Raw genomic sequence first — 21,746 nt, forward strand, 5'->3', positions numbered from 1 at the left:
CATCAGTGAGAATGGGGATATTTGTGGAATCTCTTCCTCCATTGAGTAGCTTAATTGCCCCCTGTCATTCACAATTGGCAGGTCTGCACATTCAATATTCTATTTGTTGTGGAATCACTTTGATTTGTCCATCATTTGCTGTGTGCTGATTGCTACACAAGTTTAACTTCACCAGGTTGACACTTCATTTTTGTTTTAGGAGTGGCTGGTGCTGATCTAGGGATGTCCTCTTGCATACTTTATCTGCCTACACTACGCTCTTACGTACATTCCAGATTCTAACTGTTCATAGCATTTTAAAAAAAAATGTTTTTCCTCATGTTGGTTCTTTTGGCATTCACTGCTCAGAGAATGGATCGGCCAACTTACCATTTGTTACATAGGATTGATTCTTCGTGTAACTAATTTTTTAGGATTGTTCAGAGGCTTTTGAATCAATAGCATTGTACACACTGCAGTCATGTGCAAGACAGAATCAGATACATTGATTCTAGTGACTAGTTCAGGTTTTTGAAAGCTTTAGTAGATCTGTAGGGTTTTACAGAAGCTTTCAAAATCATTATTCGAGAACTTTGCCACAAAACAACAGATATATTGAGATTTCTTCTCATAAGCTGTGGGTTAAACAAATTTCCAGTGCCACAACTGTGTCAGTTATACATGGGAGAATGAAATGTTAGATTTATGGATAATGTACAGAGTTGTGTTGTTAAATAGCCAGTGTAATGGGAAGGGACAACAGCAAAAGATGCCTGAATGCTGGATGGATGGATGTCAATGCACGGGGAAGGAATGTGAAGTAATGTCTCTATATCTGGAAATAGGCTAGTCAGTAATTTACAACTGATGCCTATCTCTATTGTTCTGATTATGCCATCTTTCACGCCAGTACTTTTGATACGACTTTGCTTTTCCTCAATGAAGGATTCCCTCCTCTGTGCTGAACAATTTGGACCCTTGAAAATGTTTGTTCCATTTCTAGAACTCCTGTTAATCTTCCTTCTCCCTCTGAAAATCACAACAGGGCTCCCTTTGTCCTCAGCAGTTTCCAAACATTATCCTTTGCCATTTTTATCACTGCCAAACACATCCTCTGCTTCACGCCCTCAATATTATCCTGGTTCATTTTTCAATCCCTTCCCATAGTACCTGTAAATACAAACACTGCTCATCGTCATCTTTTTGAAGGCTGTTAGATATAGGCAATAAATGCTGGCCTAGCCAGAGATACCCACTTCTCATGAACAAATGCAAAAAACACAAGAGTTTCTATATTTGCTCTTTAACAACTCATGCCTTCCCACTAATCACAGTCATAAATTCCCCTTTTAAATGAAGTTGACTTGTATTCATCAGCCTGCAATCTGGTTACTGGAGTCATCAGGTGTAGTTTGGGCGGCTGCTTTGTAGATTAGTTTAATTCTTTGACACCACTACCTCTGAGATTGTTGCACTGAAATTTAACATACAAGTTTAAGTTTGTTTCAGACTAGCACTTTGCAGCCTTCAGGATTTGATATTAAATTCAATAATGTTGGATCATCATTTCTGCCACTTTTAGTTTGGTGAACAACTATTTGTGATTTTGATTTTTCTATTTTCACCATCTCGCAACACCTTTTTTTTTTTTTTTTAAGGTTTATCTCATGAATTCTTGTTTCCCTTTCACCATTATCCCATTTGTCCTGTTATCTCTCTTGGCTTCCTTCCTATCATGGACCTTCTCTCTTGTTGTTGGCCTTTGCCCCTCTCTCTCTCTCTCTCTCTCTTTCTATATATATATATATATATATTGCTATTCTCCCATAAACTCTATTAACAGCACTAACCTTTCGAGTTCTGATGAAAGGCATCGACTTGAAATGTTAACTCTCTTACTCTCTTCATGAGCACTGCAGGACCTGCTGAATATTTCCAGCACTTTCAATCTTTTTTTTCCCAATTGACATAAGACTTCTTACAGCAGAGCTAATCAAGTATTGGGATACATCTGGAGAGTGCTTGATTATAAGCTTTTTAAATGTATGACTGATGAATTGGTATGACCACATTTGAACTACTGCATTCAATTGTGAGCATTTTGCCTTCAGAAATACATTGACGAATTGGCAAAGGTTCAGAGAAAAGTGAAAATGATTATTTCTGGACTTGAAGCACAAAGTTGTGAAGATAGGCTGGCTGAATTGAATTTGTACCCATTGGAGAATGTGAGATTGAGAGGGATGTGATCCAGATCTTTAAATTGCTGAGAGGCATGGATAATGTGGATGTAAGCAGGTTATTAAGTTAAACTGTGATTGCAGAATGAGGGACTGGAATACAAAATTGGCATGCCTCAAGCAAGGCGAGCGAGAGAGAAGAATTTTTACTCCAAAGAGTAGTGTACATACAGAGCAAAGGCTTCTCAAATGTAACTGGTGAAACACTGATAAATTCTCCAGTATGTAACAAAACAAATACCTGTTTATAAATGGGACTGAAGGTTACATGAATGAACATCATTGAACTTTTTGTAATTGCAGAGATGTGATTGTCTGGAGCACAGGACAATGTGGGTGTTGAACTGGAGCTGGGTTTAGCCTCTGAACAATGCCACTGCTCATCTCCATTGTGGAAAAGCTAAATAAGTGAATACATTAACATTGATGTTACTGAGGAACAATTCTTGAGATTGCTTGCAAGTCCCTAGCTTCAACGTTTTGGTAGGCGTGTCACGGGAAAATGACTCATCAAGAAATAACTTTTTTTTCACAATCAGAGGAAATGCTTCACAAGGCTTATCATCATCATTCTGTGTCTTGCAAGGGCTATAAACAGTGAACCTTACTTCTGTCGAGATCCAATATGTTAATTTTTGGAATGTGCATCCTATCTTTCTTCTTATGTTTTCTGTTTTGCTGTATTCTTGCACTTTTCTGCTTCTTCCATTATTCCCTCCCTCTGCGCTCTCTCGCATAAGCTCTTGCTGTGCTTTAGTCTTAGGTACGCAGGAACAAGAGGCCATTCAGCCCCTTAAGTCTAGTCTATCATTCAACAAGTTAATGATTGATATGTACCTCAACTACCTGTTTCTGTTCCGTTCCCTAAATAACCTTATCTAACATTTTTTTCTTATTGATGTCAATCTTGAGAGTGTGTATTGACCCAGGCTCCATAGCCTTTAAGGAGTTAGCAATTTAAAACTTTTTTAGAAAGAACACTCCTGATTTCATTCCTGAAAGACCCGGACAATGAAACAATACCCTATAACTGTTCAATTGAATCCTTTTAATTCATTTAACTATTTTTATAGATTGAAGGCTGATTTAATCAGAAATGTTTCAGAGCCATCTCACAACGTTCTCTTTAAGCCTTCACTTCTAATCAAGCTATCCAGGTATGCCAGACTAGCCAATTGACAGACATTGAAAGAACCATCCTCACCAATCAATCTGTTGGATACACATTTATCCATGACAGTATTGGTATTCTTGTGAAGATAACATTACAAAGTTTATAACTTTGTAATATTAATAACTTCCTCCATTGTGTTGTGTGACACTACCAATGAGATAGATTCAGATCAGGTGCAGTGGTCCAAAACTGGGTATCCATGAGGTACTCGTGTTTGTATCTAATCCTGTTAAAAGGATGCTAAATATCTATGTGTTAAAGGTAACAAGGCAAACAGGTGTTGCAAATGACCAAGGATATTTGACTTGATTAATTATTGTCACATGTATCGGTATGGTGAAAAGTTTTGTTTTGTCTGCAATACAGGCTGATCATGCCATACAAAGTGCATAAGGGTCATAGAACAAAACAAAGGATGCAATGTTATGGTTGCAGAGAAAGTGTATAAAGAGTGAGGTTAAATTTGAAATTGAGAGATCTATTCAGATGTCGAATAACTGCGGGAAAGAAGCTGTTCTTGAATCAGTCGGTCCGTGTGTTTAGGCTTTTTTATCTTCAGTCCAATGGAAGAGGTTGGAAGAAATTATGACTGGGGTTGGAGGGATTTTTGATTTTGTTGGCTGCCTGTCTGGAGTTAATGTATGGAAGGTTGGCTTGCATGATGGATATCTCTCATCAGATTTGGGGCTGACCTTGGATCAGTGAACAATGTACCGAGAATAGCGTGAGGCATACCTCAAGATGAATTGCCAATCTCCTGAAGTCACTGTAGCTGAGCACATGTACAGTGCATCATGGAAATAAGATTCTATAGACAGAGCAAAGCAATCTCATAATCAAAGGACCAGATAAATGCTGAAAAAGTCAATGTTGGAGGTACGTAAAAGTATTTCAGAACACGTGAACTGGATTATGATTTTGTAGACCTTGAGGGATGGCAGTATAGCCTTTGGATTGACGAGTAAGTGAGGTCAATTAATCAGCTTGGGATATAATGGTTTGAAGTGGTAATGATGGTGTCATTTTCATTACTCCTCTGAAATTGATAGCAAGTTCAAAAGTCTGCAAATCTTCGAAATGATCTGCAGATATTTATAAGTTGAATGGAACTGAATTGAATGATATACTGTCACTTGTATTTAACAAATAAATGCAGTGAAAAATGTAATACTTCACCGCAGTCTGGAGCCATTTTGACTTGTAGAAGATATTAAGATATAACATATGAGAGACCTAACTACAAGTAAAAACAGAATTCATCTACCTCCCTCCTTGTGCTCCACTTGACATCGTTGTGGAGGATCTTCACAACAAGCTCTGGACCCACCGGCGTCCCACATCACAGTCCATTTTAGAAGTGCTAATTTGGGCTTACGGCATCGTCACAGCAGAAGCCCAACATCTCCAATTCCAACATCATCTTCTCAATGTTGTCATGCCCATTCCCCTACCGCTTTCCTGCCGCCGGTGCCGGACCCAACCAACTTAAAAGTCAGCAATCCTCAAGTGTCATCTTTTGCCACTGGGCCTACTTTACTGACATTGCTTCGAACAATGTAGCAGCCGCCAGTGTCAATACCAAGTCCTGTGCTTGCCCTTTCACCAACTCCTCTGTTGCCATCTTACCGGAACCTTCTGCCACAAGTCCACACAGGGCTCAGTCACCGCTATTAATGCCGATCCCACAACCAAGCTTTTCGCGCAAAACAAGTGCAAGAAGTAAAAAGAAAATGAGAAAAAAGGGGAAGAAAAGAAACAAAAAGAGCAGGGAGAATGGAAGAGGCCTGAGCTCAGGAGCTGTACTCCACCACCATCTTGAAGATTAAATTGTTGACCGTTCTCCAGAGGATGTAACTCTGTTGAAATTTCTCCAGCATACAACCACACACAATTAGTTTGTGGATACAAACATTTACCTTTGCAATGTAAAAAACTCTTGGAAAAAGTTGAATCACCTGAATGAGATTTAACTGTATTTGTAACAGTTCAAAATTGCTGCTGAACACTTTCACTGAGTCTTGTCTTTGCAGAATGTTAAATTTCTTCATTATAATAAGAAAAATCCATACTTCATATTTGAAAGTTTATGATATTTTACCCCCGTTCTTAATCTCAACATCATTACTGAGTTTGCTGTTTGCTGAGTGAAATCTGATCATGCTCTTTGCTTCCTGGTTTGCTTTCAGTGAAGATATGTAAGTCTGGAGTGCTAACAGCACTGCTGCTACGCGTCTGGAGATACCCTTGACTAGGCTCCCAATTTAATCTGCTATTACGAAAGAGAATGCATGCTGGAGAGATTGCTTCCATTGCCGTGGGTAACTTCCCTCAGTACCACTGGCAAATGCAATTGCTTCATCACCAGCCACACAATCCAGCCCACTGTTGACCTTTGAGACAGAAATAGTGTCAGAAGGACAGAGCAAGGCAACAGGGAAGTTATTGAGTTTACGATGCTCTCTGAAGACTCTGGGAAGCTGATTCATAATTTTGTAGCTCATTCAAGGTTAGATATTAAGCAAGTGTCTCAATGCATGGAGTGAAGGGGGTCAAGAAAGATGATTAAAAGGTATCACTGAGTGTCATCTTATAGAAGCTCATCCTATAGCTATGGTTGAATAGATCAATGAGAAATCAGAGAATTCTAACATATCAGTTTAGTGATGGGAGAAGAAGTTATTAGCAACACTGCTTTAGTCTCAAGTTATGGATAAGAGGCTCAATAGAAATGAATGGCAGGATAGAGGCATTAGCAGAGGATGGTGTACTTGATCATGTTGAAAGGTGCACAGGTCAAGTAGGTTCAATTCAATGCAGTTATAGTGAATGCTATTTGTGATGTTGACTATGATTGTTATGCTCCTGTTAGAGGTATAGAAATATGGAGAGGTTGAAATGATAAGTTGTGAGAGGCAGTGAAATAAGGGCTGAGAGTAGACAACACTGTTTGAGGTTGATCATGGGTCACAGTTTGCAAGGGAATGCATTTATATTATCTTGCAAAGTGTGGATGATAGTACCCTCTGCAAAGGAGGGGGGAATACCCAAGGAGAGAGAACCATTTGTAATGTTCGCTAAGATGGGAAGTAGGTTAGTCAGTGGAATGGGGTTGAAGGATCAGGAGAAAGTGAGGACTGCAGAAGCTGAAGATCAGAGTCGAGCATGTGATGCTGGAAAAGCACAGCAGGTCAGGCTGCATCCAAGGAACAGGAAAATTGACGTTTCAGGCATAAGCCCTTCATCAAGAAGGATTCCTAATGAAAGGCTTATGCCTAAAACATTGATTCTCCTGATCCTTGGATGCTGCCTGACCTGCTGTGCATTTCCAGCACCACACTCTTAAAGAAGCAGGAGACAGGTCTTTGGGTCAGATTAGTACAGAGAGAACATTAGAAGAGAAGTAGATACCAACAATAATTTAAATTTATGGAGTGCGTTTAACACAGTCAAGCAAGAGCTTAGGAATTGGGCAAGGGCAGATCCTTGTGGAGAGGGGTTGTTCATTCTTTTTTGGCAAAGGTAAGTTGAAATGTAACAAAAGCAATAGATAGTCTCCACTTCATTGGCAAAGAAACTCATGAGCTTCTCACCTGAGGGAGAAGGGAGTTCTCAGAACGGGTTGGTTGTAAAGCAATGGAACCAGGGGCTCACTTTCTCCTGCAGGATTATCTAAAAGCAGTATTTTGGCAGTGAGAAATAAGGTTGAACAGATTTTGATGATGTTGAGACAAATGTAATGATGGATGGCTAAATTAACAGTTTGCCAGACATGTTTGAGTCTTGTACTTGCATCCACAAACCTAGGAACAGTACTTGGGAGCATTCAGTATTAGAGATGGTTCAAGAATTACTGAGGAAAAGTATTCAGTTGGTTTCTTCCAGAATTGTTTTGCTGATTAAACACAAGTTTTATGACTTCAGTGTTTTGCTTTGCATTTTTGCCACAGAGAAAACATTCCTTTATGTGATTTGATGTCATTAAAATATCTTGACTTGAATTATGGGGACCAAAGTGAAATTCAAATGCCCCAATATTATATTGAATTTGTAATTCTACAAGGGCCTATTGATATCTTGTGATATTCCCATTTAAATCTCTGATGATTGCGTCCTAATTGCTGTTCTTTCCACAGTTAGTTCAGCTGTTTTATTTCAAATGCAGCATTTATTTTATTTATTGTTTCCTCCTCCCTTCTGTCTTGCCAAAGGCACACAACGCAGCAGGAGACGAATAAAACCATCAGCTCTTCAACAAAGTATATTAAGCAGCTCTCGGAAATAGTGCGTGGATCATCCAGGGTAAGTGCAGCTGAAATGTAACAATAACTTAAATATTATGCAAACGAGTCCTGAAACCAAAATGCAATTGCCAGAAAATTAAAACCAGTAAGATTTGCATATAAAATATAATTACTCCTCGTCTTGGCTGTAAGCCATTTTTGACTAATATAGTCATTGGACTTTTACATCCTGAATTATTAATCGACTTTAAATGCAGCTTTCATTAATACATTAAATGGGATTTCATTATTAATATGTAAACTCTGCCATTTGTTTTTGTGGCTGATGTGCCAGAGGTTTTTGGGCACCTTTTTTGTAATAGTGAAACAATGCAGTTCAGATGTGCTAGGTTTTAAATCAAACTGTTTTAATCAGTCTGTAGAAAAACTTAACAGACTTATAGATTTTGATCACAAAACACTTACAGAAAGATCATAGCACCTTAGACTAACAAAATAGAATCTAGTTTATTTATCTAACATTATCCAGTTGCCCCTGGTGATGGCAACTCTGCAAAAGAATTTTGAAGTTGTGAATAAGACTGATCCATGGGTTTTTAGGGGCATCATAACATGGTGTTATTATGTTAACAGTTCATGCATTCGTTGTTCATATGAAATTGTTCAGTATAAGCTACAGTACATTAAAGATGGCATCCCAAACTAGGAACATTGTACCTGTACCAATAGACTCATCAAAGGCAATTCAAGTTCATTGCCATAATTAATTCCACTGTCACAATCAGCAATGCCAATTTCTGGACTGTTATTCTCTAGTGATCATCCCACAGTGATTTGAGTCTGCAAAGTAATGACAGAGAGTATCCTAGGTAAAGATACAGGAGACACTCGCTGCATGCTGGTTACCAGTGCCATAGTGGGAATCCCTGCAAAAAGACTCAGCACAACCTGCGCAGCCGAGAAAGGGTAGGATTCACCCCCCTTGTATCAGGAATAATGACCAGGAACCTATTAAATTGTCATCAAACCCCAAAGAGAAAATGCTGGAGAATCCCAGCAGGTCTTTGTGCCTCTGTTGAGATTTGTTTCTCTCTCCACAGACGATACCAGGCAAGCTTAATTTTATTAGCACTTTCTGTGTTGTGTTGAATTTGCAGCATCTGCAGGACTTTGCTTTTGTAATAGTAAAATGCAGTCTTGTTCATGAATTTCTCTTGGGAAGAACCTTCCTCATTCTGGCCAATGTGCGACACCAGACCCTCAGCAATATGCTGTTCCTTATCAGTGCTTAAAAAAAAAAATGGCTCAGCAGCCCACTATGTGAAGGGCAGTAATTGCCATCTTTGCCTGTGATGCTGGCATCCCATGAATAATAACAAATTAATTCCTCCTGCACTTGCTGAAACATGCGTTATGTTGGGGGGTGGGTGGGGGGAATGTGTGTGTGTGGAAGCAGAGAGGTTAGATGTCTTGCCTTATGGTGGCAGAGCTGTTGACCTCAAAGCTGCCTTTTCAGATTTTTAAAAAAGTATATTCAGCAGAGACGAACGATGTTAAACTTGTCAGCTGGCCACCGTGGAAATGTTGTCTCCCATGACAACAGACTTTGACGACTCACTTGCTTTTGAATTTTGCCTTGAGCAGGCAACCAGATCATGAGATGCCTAACCTCCTCCCATTGATGTGCAGCTGCCTTGTATTCAGCAAACAATTACACAGACAGACAGGGAGAGAGAGAGAGAGACAACATTTTGTTTCCTAGATGTTTGAATTCTGTTTTGCATCCTGCAGGGTGCTTGTCTTGTTTGGTCTGAGCACACTGTCTTATTACTTTTCTTTCCCTATTCTCTCACTCATGAGATGACTGACTTGGCAAATTTTCTCTGCCTGAGTCAGGAACTCTTGCTTTTTCTAGTTGTTGGTCTTGTCAAAGCACTGTCTCAGTCCCAAACATCAGTGACCCCTTTTTTTCTGTTGTACCTGCAAGGTTTCTCTGGAAAAATTAACAGGCAAACATTAAACATTATTTCATGCTGCCTTCCACAAAACATTTTTTTTTTCAATTTACCATTTAAAGTTAATTTGAGGTGATTGCAGATATTACTGCTCATCAAACACCGAGTGCCATTCCTGAACTTGAATTAAGGTGATTCCTGTCACCTTTTCATTTTAAGCTACTCTGTCTCTTTGCTGCTCTTGTGCTTCTTGATATTCCAGCACTTTTTGGTGCAAGTATATTGATGTGAGTTGGGCACCTAAAATATTGCCTTCATGATCTATATCACTAACTATGCCATCCCAAGCAATGTATCCTTCCTTTGTCTTCGCATACCCTTGATTTGTTCATAGAATCATAGAATCCCTTCAGTGTGGAAGCAGGCCATTTGACACACTGACTGTCTGAAGAGCATCCCACCCAGGACCCCCCTATCCCTATAATCCTGCATTCCCCAATAGCTAACCCACACGGCCTGCACATGCCTGGACACTATGAGTAATTCACCTTGGCCAATCCACCTAACTTACACAACTTTGGACTGTGAGAGGAAACCCACACAGACACGAGGTGAATTTGCAACCTCATCACAGGCGGTCGCTCAAGGCTGGAATCAAACCTGTGTCCTGGCACTGTAAGGGAGAAGTGCTAACCACTGAGCCACTGTGCAGCCCTGTTGTTATCCCCTTATTTGTGCTAACAGGCCAAAGGTTGTAAGCTGATGAACACAAAAGCTGTAAATCAACAGCCCCAATAATGAGCTGAAAATGTGTTGCTGGAAAAGCGCAGCAGGTCAGGCAGCATCCAAGGAGCAGGAGAATCGATGTTTCGGGCATGAGCCCTTCTTCAGGAATGAGGAAAGTGTGCCCAGCAGGCTAAGATAAAAGGTAGGGAGGAGGGACTTGGGGGAGGGGCGTTGGAAATGCGATAGGTGGAGGGAGGTCAAGGTGAGGGTGATAGGCTGGAGTGAGGGTGGGAGCAGAGAGGTCAGGAAGAAGAATGCAGGTTAGGAAGGCGATGCTGAGTTCGAGGGATTTGACTGAGACAAGGTGGGAGGAGGGGAAATGAGGAAACTTGAGAAATCTGAGTTCATCCCTTGTGGTTGGAGGGTTCCAGGATGGAAGATGAGGCGTTCTTCCTCCAACCATTGTGTTGCTATGGTCTGGCGATGGAGGAGTCCAAGGACCTGCATGTCCTTGGTGGAGTGGGAGGGGGAGTTGAAGTGTTGAGCCACGGGGTGGTTGGGTTGGTTGGACCGGGTGTCCCAGAGGTGTTCTCTAAAACGTTCTACAAGTAGACAGCCTGTCTCCCCAATATAGAGGAGGCCACATCGGGTGCAGCGGATGCAATAAATGATGTGTGTGGAGGTGCAGGTGAATTTGTGGCGGATATGGAAGGATCCCTTGGGGCCTTGGAGGGATGTAAGGGGGGAGGTGTGGGCGCAAGGTTTGCATTTCTTGCGGTTGCAGGGGAAGGTGCCGGGAGTGGAGGTTGGATTGGTGGGGGGGGGGGGGGGGAACCTGATGAGGGAGTCATGGAGGGAGTGGTCTTTTCAGAATGCTGATAGGGGAAGGGAGGGAAATATATCCCTGGTGGTGGGGTCCGTTTGGACGTGGCAGAAATGACGGCGGATGATACGATGTATATGGAGGTTGGTGGGGTGGTAGGTGAGGACCAGTGGTTCTGTCCTGGTGGCAGTTGGAGGGGCGGGGCTCAAGGACGGAGGAGCGGGAAGTGGAGGAGATGCGGTCGTGGGCATCGTCGATCACGTCTGGGGGGGAATTGCGGTCTTTGAAGAAGGAGGCCATCTGGGTTGTACGGTATTGGAATTGGTCCTCCTGGGAGCAGATGTGGCGGAGACAAAGGAATTGGGAATATGGGATGGCATTTTTACAGGGGGCAGGGTGGGAGAAGGTGTAGTCTAGGTAGCTGTGGGAGTCGGTCGGATTATAGTAAATGTCCGTGTTGATTCAGTCCCCCGAGATAGAAATGGAAAGGTCTAGGAAGGGGAGGGAGGAGTCTGAGACTGTCCAGGTGAATTTGAGGTCGGGGTGGAAGGTATTGGTAAAGTGGATGAACAGTTCAACCTCCTTGTGGGAGCACGAGGCAGCGCCGATACAGTCATCGATGTAGCGGAGGAAAAGGTGGGTGGTTTTGCCAGTATAGCTGCAGAAGATGGACTGTTCCACATATCCTACGAAGAGGCAGGCATAGCTGGGGCCCATGCGGGTGCCCATGGCTACTCCTTTGGTTTGGAGGAAGTGGGACGATTGTAAAGCGAAGTTGTTCAGGGTGAGGACCAGTTCAGTCAGTCGAAGGAGGGTGTCAGTGGAAGGGTACTGGTTGGTACGGCGGGAAAGGAAGAAGCGGAGGGCTTTGAGTCCTTCATGATGGGGGATGGAGGTGTACAGGAACTGGATGTCCATGGTGAAGATAAGGCATTGGGGACCGGGGAAGCGGAAACCATGGAGGAGGTGGAGGGCGTGGGTGGTGTCCCGAACGTAGGTGGGGAGTTCTTGGACTAAGGGGGACAGGACCATATTTAGGTATGCAGAAATGAGCTCGGTGGGGCAGGAGCAGGCTGAGACAATGGGTCGGCCGGGGCAGTCAGTTTTGTGGATTTTGGGCAGGAGGTAGAAACGGGCGGTGCGAGGTTGTGGGACTATGAGGTTGGAGGCGGTGGATGGGAGATCCCCTGAGGTGATGAGGTTATGGATGGTCTAGGAGATGATGGTTTGGTGGTGGGAGGTGAGGTCATGGTCAAGGAGGCAGTAGGAGGAGGTGTCAGCGAGCTGGCATTTAGCCTCAGCTAAATGTAAAGATCGGTGTGCCAAATTACCACCGCGCCTCCCCTGTCTGCCGGTTTGATAGTGAGGTTGGGGTTGGAACGGAGGGAGTGGAGGGCTGCACGTTCCGAGGGTGAGAGGTTGGAGTGGGTGAGAGGGGTGGAGAAGTTTTAGCCCCAATAATGAGTCATTATTAATGTCAGGGACGCAAGGTTTGATGCTAAAAAAAAATGCACTCCAGTCCATCTGCATTTGAAAGTGTGAAGAGTTAATATCCTAACACACAGTCCCTTTCCTGAGAAAAAGGCTGCCCCTTAAATATTAACCCATCTCATCACATTGAAAACATCTTAAAATAAAAGCCTGTTTTATTGCTATTTGTTTTAGATGTCCTATCCTTTCTTCATGTATCTAGCATACTGATGGAATCTGAGGGAATGGGTTTGATTAGATGTTTAATTCAAGTCTCAGGGAGGCAAAGGGACTATTTAATTGATGTTTTTATTTTTTTTGACTTCAGCGAGAATGGTTGCAGTTGGATAGGCTTAAGAACCAGCTTTCGGACTCTATCCAGCGCTACGGAGGGTTGCAGAAGGTAAATCTTTTGCTTCTTAATGTTTAAAACCTGTTATTTTCTCTGCAGTTCCTACAGATGTGAGGGTTTGGTGTTTCACCCTGTTTCAGAGTTTCACAGTGCTGGGATTGCAATGAATGATGTTTCTCTCTGATGTGGTTTGTAGTGACTGGATTTATCAGCCATTGATACCTGTAGCAATTAAATATAGAGAGCAAATTGAAGACTGCTATTAGAATGAATAACTCCTGCTATCCTGTCCTGCTTCTGTCAGGCAAGCGAGATGATTTTTTCCATTCATATCTCTATCGTATGTAAACATTCATTTTCATCACAGCTAAAAATAGTTCCCTTAAAAAAATGTTAAGGATTATTTGAAAAGCAACTAAACGATTAATGGTAACCATAGGCAGCATCAAGGTGATTAGATGTTCATATATGCATTTCATTAGTGTACTTGGAGTATTAAATTGCCTGTATGCATTTGTTTTTATTTTAGATTTCCAGGTTTTGCTTGTTTCTTTTATACTGAGAGACCATGAATAGATGCTGGATTTTAGGATGTATCCCTCCACGGGGACATTAGTTGGTACTGATCGCTGACTGGGGGAGGAGGTGGATAGCAGGATGGACAAGGAGTGGGCATAATCGAGATGGTAGAAGCAATCTGTGAGATGGAGAAAAATACATGTGGGAGACTCGGTAAGAAGGGTAATCAATGACCTGAAGCAGGGATTAGGAACTGTGAGAGAGACATTTAACAATGCCACTACCCCACTTCACCCCCATCTTCCCCACCCTCCTTCCTCCCAACCAAGTTCCCCCATCCCATCCCTTCACACTCCCATGCATGAGGATAAAGTACTAGTGGCAAGGGGAACAAGACCCTTAGGTAACTAAATAGAGGCAACTTCAAAACCTGAGTGGACTCAAGGATAGCGGGGTATCTCTACAGACCCTTGTAAATTCCTCTCGGGTCAAGGAAACACTCTAGAATTGACATGCTGACCCAGTGAGAAATTGGTGATGAGGGAGAATGATTAGAAAATCCAGCTAATAGAATTAGGAATACCTTTAAGTATAGTTTGAGGAAAATGGAGCATAACATCCATCAGGATAATCTCAATAATAATTATGAATGCAAAATAATGTTAAATTCTACATTTTGGCACATGAAGCAACAAAACGTTCGAGACTTGCCTGAGTCATTTTCCCTTTGATTTCTTGGCAAAACTTAACTTCAAAGTAAAATCAATCTGTTGGCATAAGTCAAAGTCATCTTCATATTGCACCTTCCCTTCAGAATGTATCGTGCTGAGTGATGTATTTTAATCAAATATACCGTACTTTCCAATGATTGCTTCATGCATACCATCCTTCATTGTTCTTAATTTATTTCGCGTCTGCATCTAATGGAGCCGGTCATCACTCACTTGTTGGGAGAATTACATGGGTGCCTCATCTTGATCAGCTCACATGTTTTCTGTGGCAATAACTTGTATTCAGCCTTACTGCATTCCAGAATGATAAATATTACAATTAACATTTAAACATTTGCTTACACAATGCCAAACGAAGTTTGTCAACATTGTGCGGGCCTCATGAATTCAGATTTCGATTTGAGGCACCGCAATGATTATTGGTTTCTCCTGCCGTCTTTAATACATGGGTTCTACTCAAACCTTGTTTCTGAAATTGTGAGTGAAATGATTGGGATCTAACAGCTTGAGCCTCGGGCACTCACATTACATTTTAGGCTGATTTGCTATTTAATATGTGTTGTGCAGAAGAATTACTCCAAGACTGGAAAATTGTGCAAAGCAATTTTTTTTAACTTGATGTGCTGTTATTTGGGTCACCGATACTGTATACAAGCACATGAAAACACAACATATCCCTTTTCTGATCCGATCCCAATCCCCACAAATCCCTCCCCTTCGTGATATGTTTCCGCCGCTTTCTGCAAATAAAGCCCACCTTACAACTGTGAAAGTTTAATTAATATAGAACCTTTCAATTCCTGATAATGTCCCAAAGCACAATACAATCAATGAATTATTTATTAAGCACTATAACTGTTGTGTTGAGGAAAGTGTACAAATTTACACAGAACAATATGCCGTTAAGAATCTGGGATGAGAAACAAGTCTATTTTGTTGGTGTTCTAGAGGGATAAGTGTTGGTCTGGGCAAAAAGACTACTCTCTATTTTCTATTCAGTTCTGCTATGGGAACATTCATCACTGTAATTTGTTTTTTTACCTCGGAGTTTGGTTGCAATGTGTGAAATAAAAATGCTGGAAGTGCACAGGTCAGAAAATATCCATGGAGAGAATTAGAGATACCATTTCAAATTGCCATTAGAAGTGAGTATAATCTCAGTTTGGTCTGAATTTTCAGATTTACTTCATATTTTCCATTTCTATATTGTTTTGCTTTATGTCTTGACCTAGCATGAACATCAAAACAAAGTGTTGGATGAAATGGATGTGTGTCAAGTAGTGGTTAAATGACAGGAATCTTGGTGTATCAAATCCTGTAAGTTATAAAGGGGAGGGATGAATGAGGCTGTCAATAATGAAGGTAATGTTTATGTCTAGGGTGGAATGTAAAGTGGCTGTTATAAACTTTCAGAATGATGGTAGGCTCCTTATTGAAATTTATATCACAGTTTTTACTTTGTTTTCACCTTTTACCTCTGGTTGTGAAATATATTAATACCATGTAAGCAAATTATTAATGAGGCCAAGTTGTAAAAGAAATTAATTTCCCAGTAATTAAATGTGAGGAAATTTGGCACATTTACAGTTAGGTTTGTTAAAAGAAAGACATCTAATGTTATAACAATTTTCAATCACATCTTTCAAACATCTCGAAGTTATGTCATTGTGCTAATTGTGTTGCATCTACAAATTGAATGACTGAGAGATGAGTGAGCTGTTAGTATCATTTTTGTGTTGGTGAGTAAAGAAGAATTACTATTATCACAGGAGGTCAGTTCATTTATTTATATCTGCCCAAAATCATCAGAACAGTTGATAGTGTTTAAAATTGCAAGCTCTGACTCATTACTAGTTAATTTCAAATGTTTCATAGAACATAGAACATTACAGCGCAGTACAGGCCCTTCGGCCATTGATGTTGCGCTACCCTGTCGTACTAATCTGAAGATTACATTTCCGACGCCCCTCCCCCAAGTCCCTCCTCCCTACCTTTTATCTTAGCCTGCTGGACAAACTTTCCTCATTCCTGAAGAAGGGCTTATGCCCAAAATGTCGATTCTCCTGTTCCCTGGATGCTGCCTGACCTACTGCGCTTTTCCAGCAACACATTTTCAGTACTAATCTGAACCCATCCCACCTACACTATTCCATGTACATCCATTTGCCTGTCCAATGATGACTTAAATGCATTTAAACTTGGCAAATCTACTACCGATGCAGGCAAAGCATTCCATAACCTTACTACTCTCTGAGTAAAGAAACTACCTCTGACATCTGTCTTATACCTAGCTCCCCTCACTTTAAAGTTGTGTCCTCTCGTGTTTGCCGTCCCCATACTTGGAAAAAGGCTCTCCCTGTCCACCCTATCTAACCCTCTGATTATCTTGTATGTCTCTATTAAGTCACCTCTCAACCTTCTTCTCTCTAACGAGAACAGCCTCAAGGCCCTCAGCCTTTCCTCGTAAGACATTCCTTCCATACTAGGCAACATCCTAGTAAATCTCCTCTGCACCCTTTCCAAAGCTTCCACATCCTTCTTATAATGCGGTGACCAGAACTGTACACAATACTCCAAGTGTAGCCGTACCAGAGCTTTGTACAGCTGCAGCATAAACTCCTCGTTCCGGAACTCAATCCCTCTATTAATAAAGGCCAAAACACTGTATGCCTTCGTAACAACCCTGTCAGTCTGGGTGGCAACGTTCAGGGATCTGTGTACATGGACATTGAGATCTCTCTGCTCATCTGCACTCCCAAGAATCCTACCATTAGCCCAGTACTTTACTCATTACTCTGGCCAAAGTGTATCACCTCACACTTGTCCACATTAAACTCCATTTGCCACCTCTCAGCTCAGCTCTGCATCCTATCTATGTCTCTCTGCAACCTGCTACATCCTTCGTCACTATCCACAACTCCACTGACCTTAGTGTCGTCCGCAAATTTACTAACCCACCCTTCTAAGCCGTCATCCAGGTCATTTATAAATATGACGAATAACAGGGGACCCAACACCGACCCTTGCGGTATGCCGCTAGTAACTGGACACCAAGATTAACATGTTCCATCAACTACAACCCTCTGTTTTCTTTCAGCAATCCAATTACTGATCCAAACTGCTATGTCTCCCACAATACCATTCCTCCGCATTTTGTATAATAGCCTACTGTGGGGAACCTTATCGAACGCCTTGCTGAAATCCATATACACCATATCAACCAGTTTACTCTCATCTACCTGTTTGGTCACTTTGTCAAAAAACTCAATAAGATTCGTTAGGAACGACCTACCCTTCACAAAACCGTGCTGACTGTCCCTGATCAGATTATTCTTTTCTAGATGGTTATAAATCCTATCTCTTCTAACCTTTTCCAACACTTTACCAACAACTGAAGTGAGACTCACTGGTCTGTAATTACCAGGGTTGTCTCTACTACCCTTTTTGAACAAGGGAACCACATTTCCTATTCTCCAGTCCTCAGGCACTATTCCTGTAGACAATGATGATTTGAAGATCAATGCCAAAGGCTTGGCAATCCCAAGAATCCTACCATTAGCCCAGTACTTTACTCATTGCTTCCCAGAGGATTCTAGGATAGATCCCATCCGGCCCAGGGGACTTGTCAATTTTCACACTCTGCAGTATTTCAAATACCTCTTCCTTGTGAACCTCAATCGCTTCTAGTCTAGATGCAAGTATCTCTATCTTCCTCGCCAACATTTTCATTTCCTATAGTGAACACTGTCGAAAAATATTTATTCAGTGCTTCCCCTATCTCCTCTGACTCCACACACGACTTCCCACTATTATCCTTGATTGGCCCTAATTGAACTCTCGTCATTCTTTTATTCCTAACATACCTATGGAAAGCCTCAGGGTTAACCCTGATCCTATTCGCCAACAACTTCTCATGTCACCTCCTAGATCTTGTGAGCTCTCTTTTTAGGTCTTTCCTGACTTCCTTGTAACCCTCAAGTGCCCTGAGTTTTCACATTTTCTCCTAACATAAGCCTTCTTCTTCTTCTTGACCAGGGATTCTACTTCCTTAGTAAACCATGGCTCACACGTTCTATATCTTCCTCTCTGCCTGACAGGTACATACTTATCTAGGACACAAAGGAGCTTTTCCTTGAATAAGCTCCACATTTTTAATGTGCTCATCCCCTGCAGTTTCCTTCCCCATTCTACACTTCCTAAATCTTTCCTAATTGCATCGTAATTTCCCTTCCCCCAGCTGTAACTCTTGCTTGGTGGAGTACACCTATCCCTTTCCATCACTAAAGTAAACCTGACAGAATTGTGATCGCTGTCTTCAAAGTGCTCACCTACTTCCAAATCTAACACCTGGCCAGGCTCGTTACCCAGTACTACATCTAAAGTGGCTTTGCCCCTTGTAGACCTGTCTACATACTGTGTCAGGAAGCCCTCCTGCACACACTGGACAAAAACCGACCCATCTATAGTACTCGTACTGTAGTGATCCCAGTCAATATTTGGATAGTTGAAGTCCCCCTTGACAATTAATCTGCCTCTCTCACTCCTATAGAGAATCATCTTTGCTATCCTTTCCTCTACATCTCTGGGACTATTCGGAGGCCTGTAGAAAACTCCCAGCATGGTGACCTCTCCTTTCCTGTTTCTAACCTCAGCCCATACTACCTCAGTTAACGAGTCCCCAAACATCCTTTCTATAACTGTAATATTGTCCCTGATCAACAATGCCACACCTCCCCCTCTTTATCATCTTCTCTGTTCTTACTGAAACATCTGAATCCCGGAACCTGCAACAGCCATTCCTGTCCCTGCTCTATCCATGTCTCTGTAATGGCCACAACATCGAAGTCCCAGGTGCCAACCCACGCTGCCAGTTCATCCACTTTATTTCAGATGCTCCTCGTGTTGAAGTACACACACTTCAAACCAGGTTCTCACTTGCCAGTGTCAGATACTTGATTTGGGAACTCCCTACTCTCATCCTCTTCTGTACCTGTCCTACAATTTTGATTCCCATCCCCCTGCTGTATTAGTTTAAATCCACCTTAATAGCTTTAGCGAATTTCCAACCCAGGATATTGGTACCCCTCTGGTTTAGATGATGGCCATCCTGCTTGTAGAGGTCCCACCTACCCCAGAAAGAGCTCCAATTATCCAAAAACCCTAAACCGTCCCTCCTGCACCATCCCTGTAGCCACATGTTCAACTCCTTTCTCTCCCTATTCCTCACCTCGCTAGCACGTGGCACAGGCAGCAAACCAGAGAAAACAACTCTGTTTGTCCTAGCTCTAAGCTTCCATCCTAGTTCCCTGAATTTCTGCCTCAAGTCCCCATCTCTCTTCCAACCTATGTCGTTGGTGCCAATGTGGACCACGACTTGGGGCTGCTCTCCCTCCCCCCGAAGGATCCCAAAAACACGATCAGAGACATCACGGACCCTGGCACCCAGGAGGCAACACATCAACCATGAACGTCCCCAGAACTTCCTATCTGTCCCCCTAACTTCCTATCTGTCCCCCTAACTATCGAGTCCCCAGTGACTACTACTCTTCTCCTCTTCCCCCTTCCCTTCTGAGCAGCAGGTGCCACACTGCTTTCCCCTGGTAAGTCATCCCCTCCCAACAGTATCCAAAACTGTATGCTTATTGTTGAGGGGAATGGCCACAGGGGATCCCTGCACTGCCTGTTGGTTCCCTTTCTGTCCCCTAACTGTCACCCATCTGTCTTTTCCTTTTATCTGGGGAGTGACTACCTCTCTGTATGTCCTGTCAATAACCTCCTCTGCCTCCCGAATGATCCGAAGTTCATCCAACTCCAGCTCCAGTTCCCGAACGTGGTTTTCGAGGAGCTGGTGTTGGGTGCACTTCCCACAGATGTAGTCAGCAGGGACACTAGTGGTGACCCTTACTTCCCACATTCTGCAGGAGGAACATTCCACTGCCCTACACTCTATTCCCACTGTTCTAACTCCCGAAGTGACTACTAAAAAAAAAATTAGGAAATAAACTATTTACCTTACCTTGTCCATCTGGCTCCCATAACGTTTTTTTTGGGGGGTGAGAGGAGGAGGATGTGGGAGACACTACCCAGAGTAGTATTCTCTGCTTGTTAGCTTTATATTTTTAAAAAATCTTCTCTGGTGATATGCTGTGGCTGAGATCCACTAAACTACTGAAATAATATTGATTTATCTCTGGAAGTCCACAAAAGAATTTGGTTTATCATCTGAGTAATGTCTCACATTACAGCACCTGGTAAATTGGCACCCGAGACTGAGGATTCAGGATGATGGTGCCTGTTGGATTATCCAAGTGGATTATCCATTTGTCTCCAAGACATAAAGTGGATTGACAGCTCCATGCCATTTCAGAGGAAGCACTCATTGTTCAACAAAACTGTCACAACCTTTCCTGAAGATGACACAGGATGTTCACCTGCTTTTTCAGGTGGATGGAAATGATCCAGTCATGCCTATGATATTGAACATATATTTCTGTCAGTGTCCTGGTGACCTTCTCTGCCTCAATTGGCCTTAGGTCATAACCCAAGCAAAGTGATCATTTATTGAATTTACTATCTCTGAGTCCCTGCTGTTTGCACTTGGATGCTGCTCTGACCGAGTTAACAGTGACTTCAAAGCAATTTATTGATTGTCTTGCACTTTGGAATGACCTTCTAAAAAACTGAAGCTAAAGAAACATGCAGAATAGTATCGCAGTTTTAACAGTGAGTTAGATACTTGAAATTATGTGTTGTAGAGTTATTGGTTGTTTATGTATTGGCAGAATTGAGAAGCATTCACTAAAGATTTGCAGCAGTTTTGAGACCAGGTTATTTTAGGAGTTTTCATTCCTTACAGTGAAGTTGGGACTAAAACATGAACTGTTGGAGGGAAATTGTTATGAAGGTTGAGAGATTCAAGATAGTGGCAGAGGAACAGGGCTGCATGTGGACTCTTGCTTGAGGGTCATCCATTCTTGCTTGCTTTCTCTTCTCTTCTCTCTCTCTTCTCTCTTTCTTCTTCAGCTCTTTTTCTTTCATTTTTCTTCACTTTGGAGCCTTTTGTGCGGTTAGTCGGTGAAACCCACATGGCAGCTAGAACTGGCCACGTGTGGATGGTGGTTTCTGCTGGCAGTTGGAGGTATTGGCAGATGCGGTTCCTCACTGTGACTGGAGGCGGTGATGGCAGCAGCAGCAGCAGAGATGTCCCCTTGCCATTTGGAACTGGTGGTGGCAGCGGCAGCAAAGCTCCTCCAGCGATTGGAGGTGGAAGAGTATTCAAGATAGTGACACCGGCAAGGCAACATCTCTGTAGAGGCGGCCGGAACGGCACTCGTGGCGGTGCCCTGGTCTAGCAGCCGAGCCAGCGACTCTTGCTCGCAGTATGCCCAGAGCAGGGAGTCCTGGCATTGGTGAGTCGGCAGCAGCGTGGTATGCCCGCAGCCGGGACTGCTGGCATCATGATGGCAATGGTGCCAGGGATTCCTGACTGCCGGGCGAATGTGGGTTCAGCATGGGACCCAGCATCGGCATCAGTGA

General features: G+C 42.5%; 1 protein-coding gene across 5 annotated transcripts in view; it reads left to right on the plus strand.

Annotated features, from left to right (window-relative positions):
- Positions 1–21,746, plus strand: part of tsnare1 (T-SNARE Domain Containing 1) — a 912,841-nt gene that overhangs the window by 446,388 nt on the left and 444,707 nt on the right. For all 5 annotated transcript variants that reach the window (XR_015757044.1, XR_015757042.1, XR_015757043.1 and 2 more), the window contains 2 exons: positions 7,602–7,692; positions 12,937–13,011. Coding sequence is in view for 2 of the 5 variants with exons in the window: in XM_087986629.1 (XP_087842755.1) it covers positions 7,602–7,692; positions 12,937–13,011 (166 nt within the window). In the remaining 3 variants the exon portion in view is untranslated. The remainder of the gene's footprint in view (positions 1–7,601; positions 7,693–12,936; positions 13,012–21,746) is intronic.

This window comes from Chiloscyllium plagiosum, unplaced genomic scaffold (genome assembly GCF_037043375.1).
Source record: "Chiloscyllium plagiosum isolate Xiang-an unplaced genomic scaffold, Cpla_swu_hap1 HiC_scaffold_4, whole genome shotgun sequence".
NCBI classification, from domain to species: Eukaryota; Metazoa; Chordata; class Chondrichthyes; order Orectolobiformes; family Hemiscylliidae; genus Chiloscyllium; species Chiloscyllium plagiosum.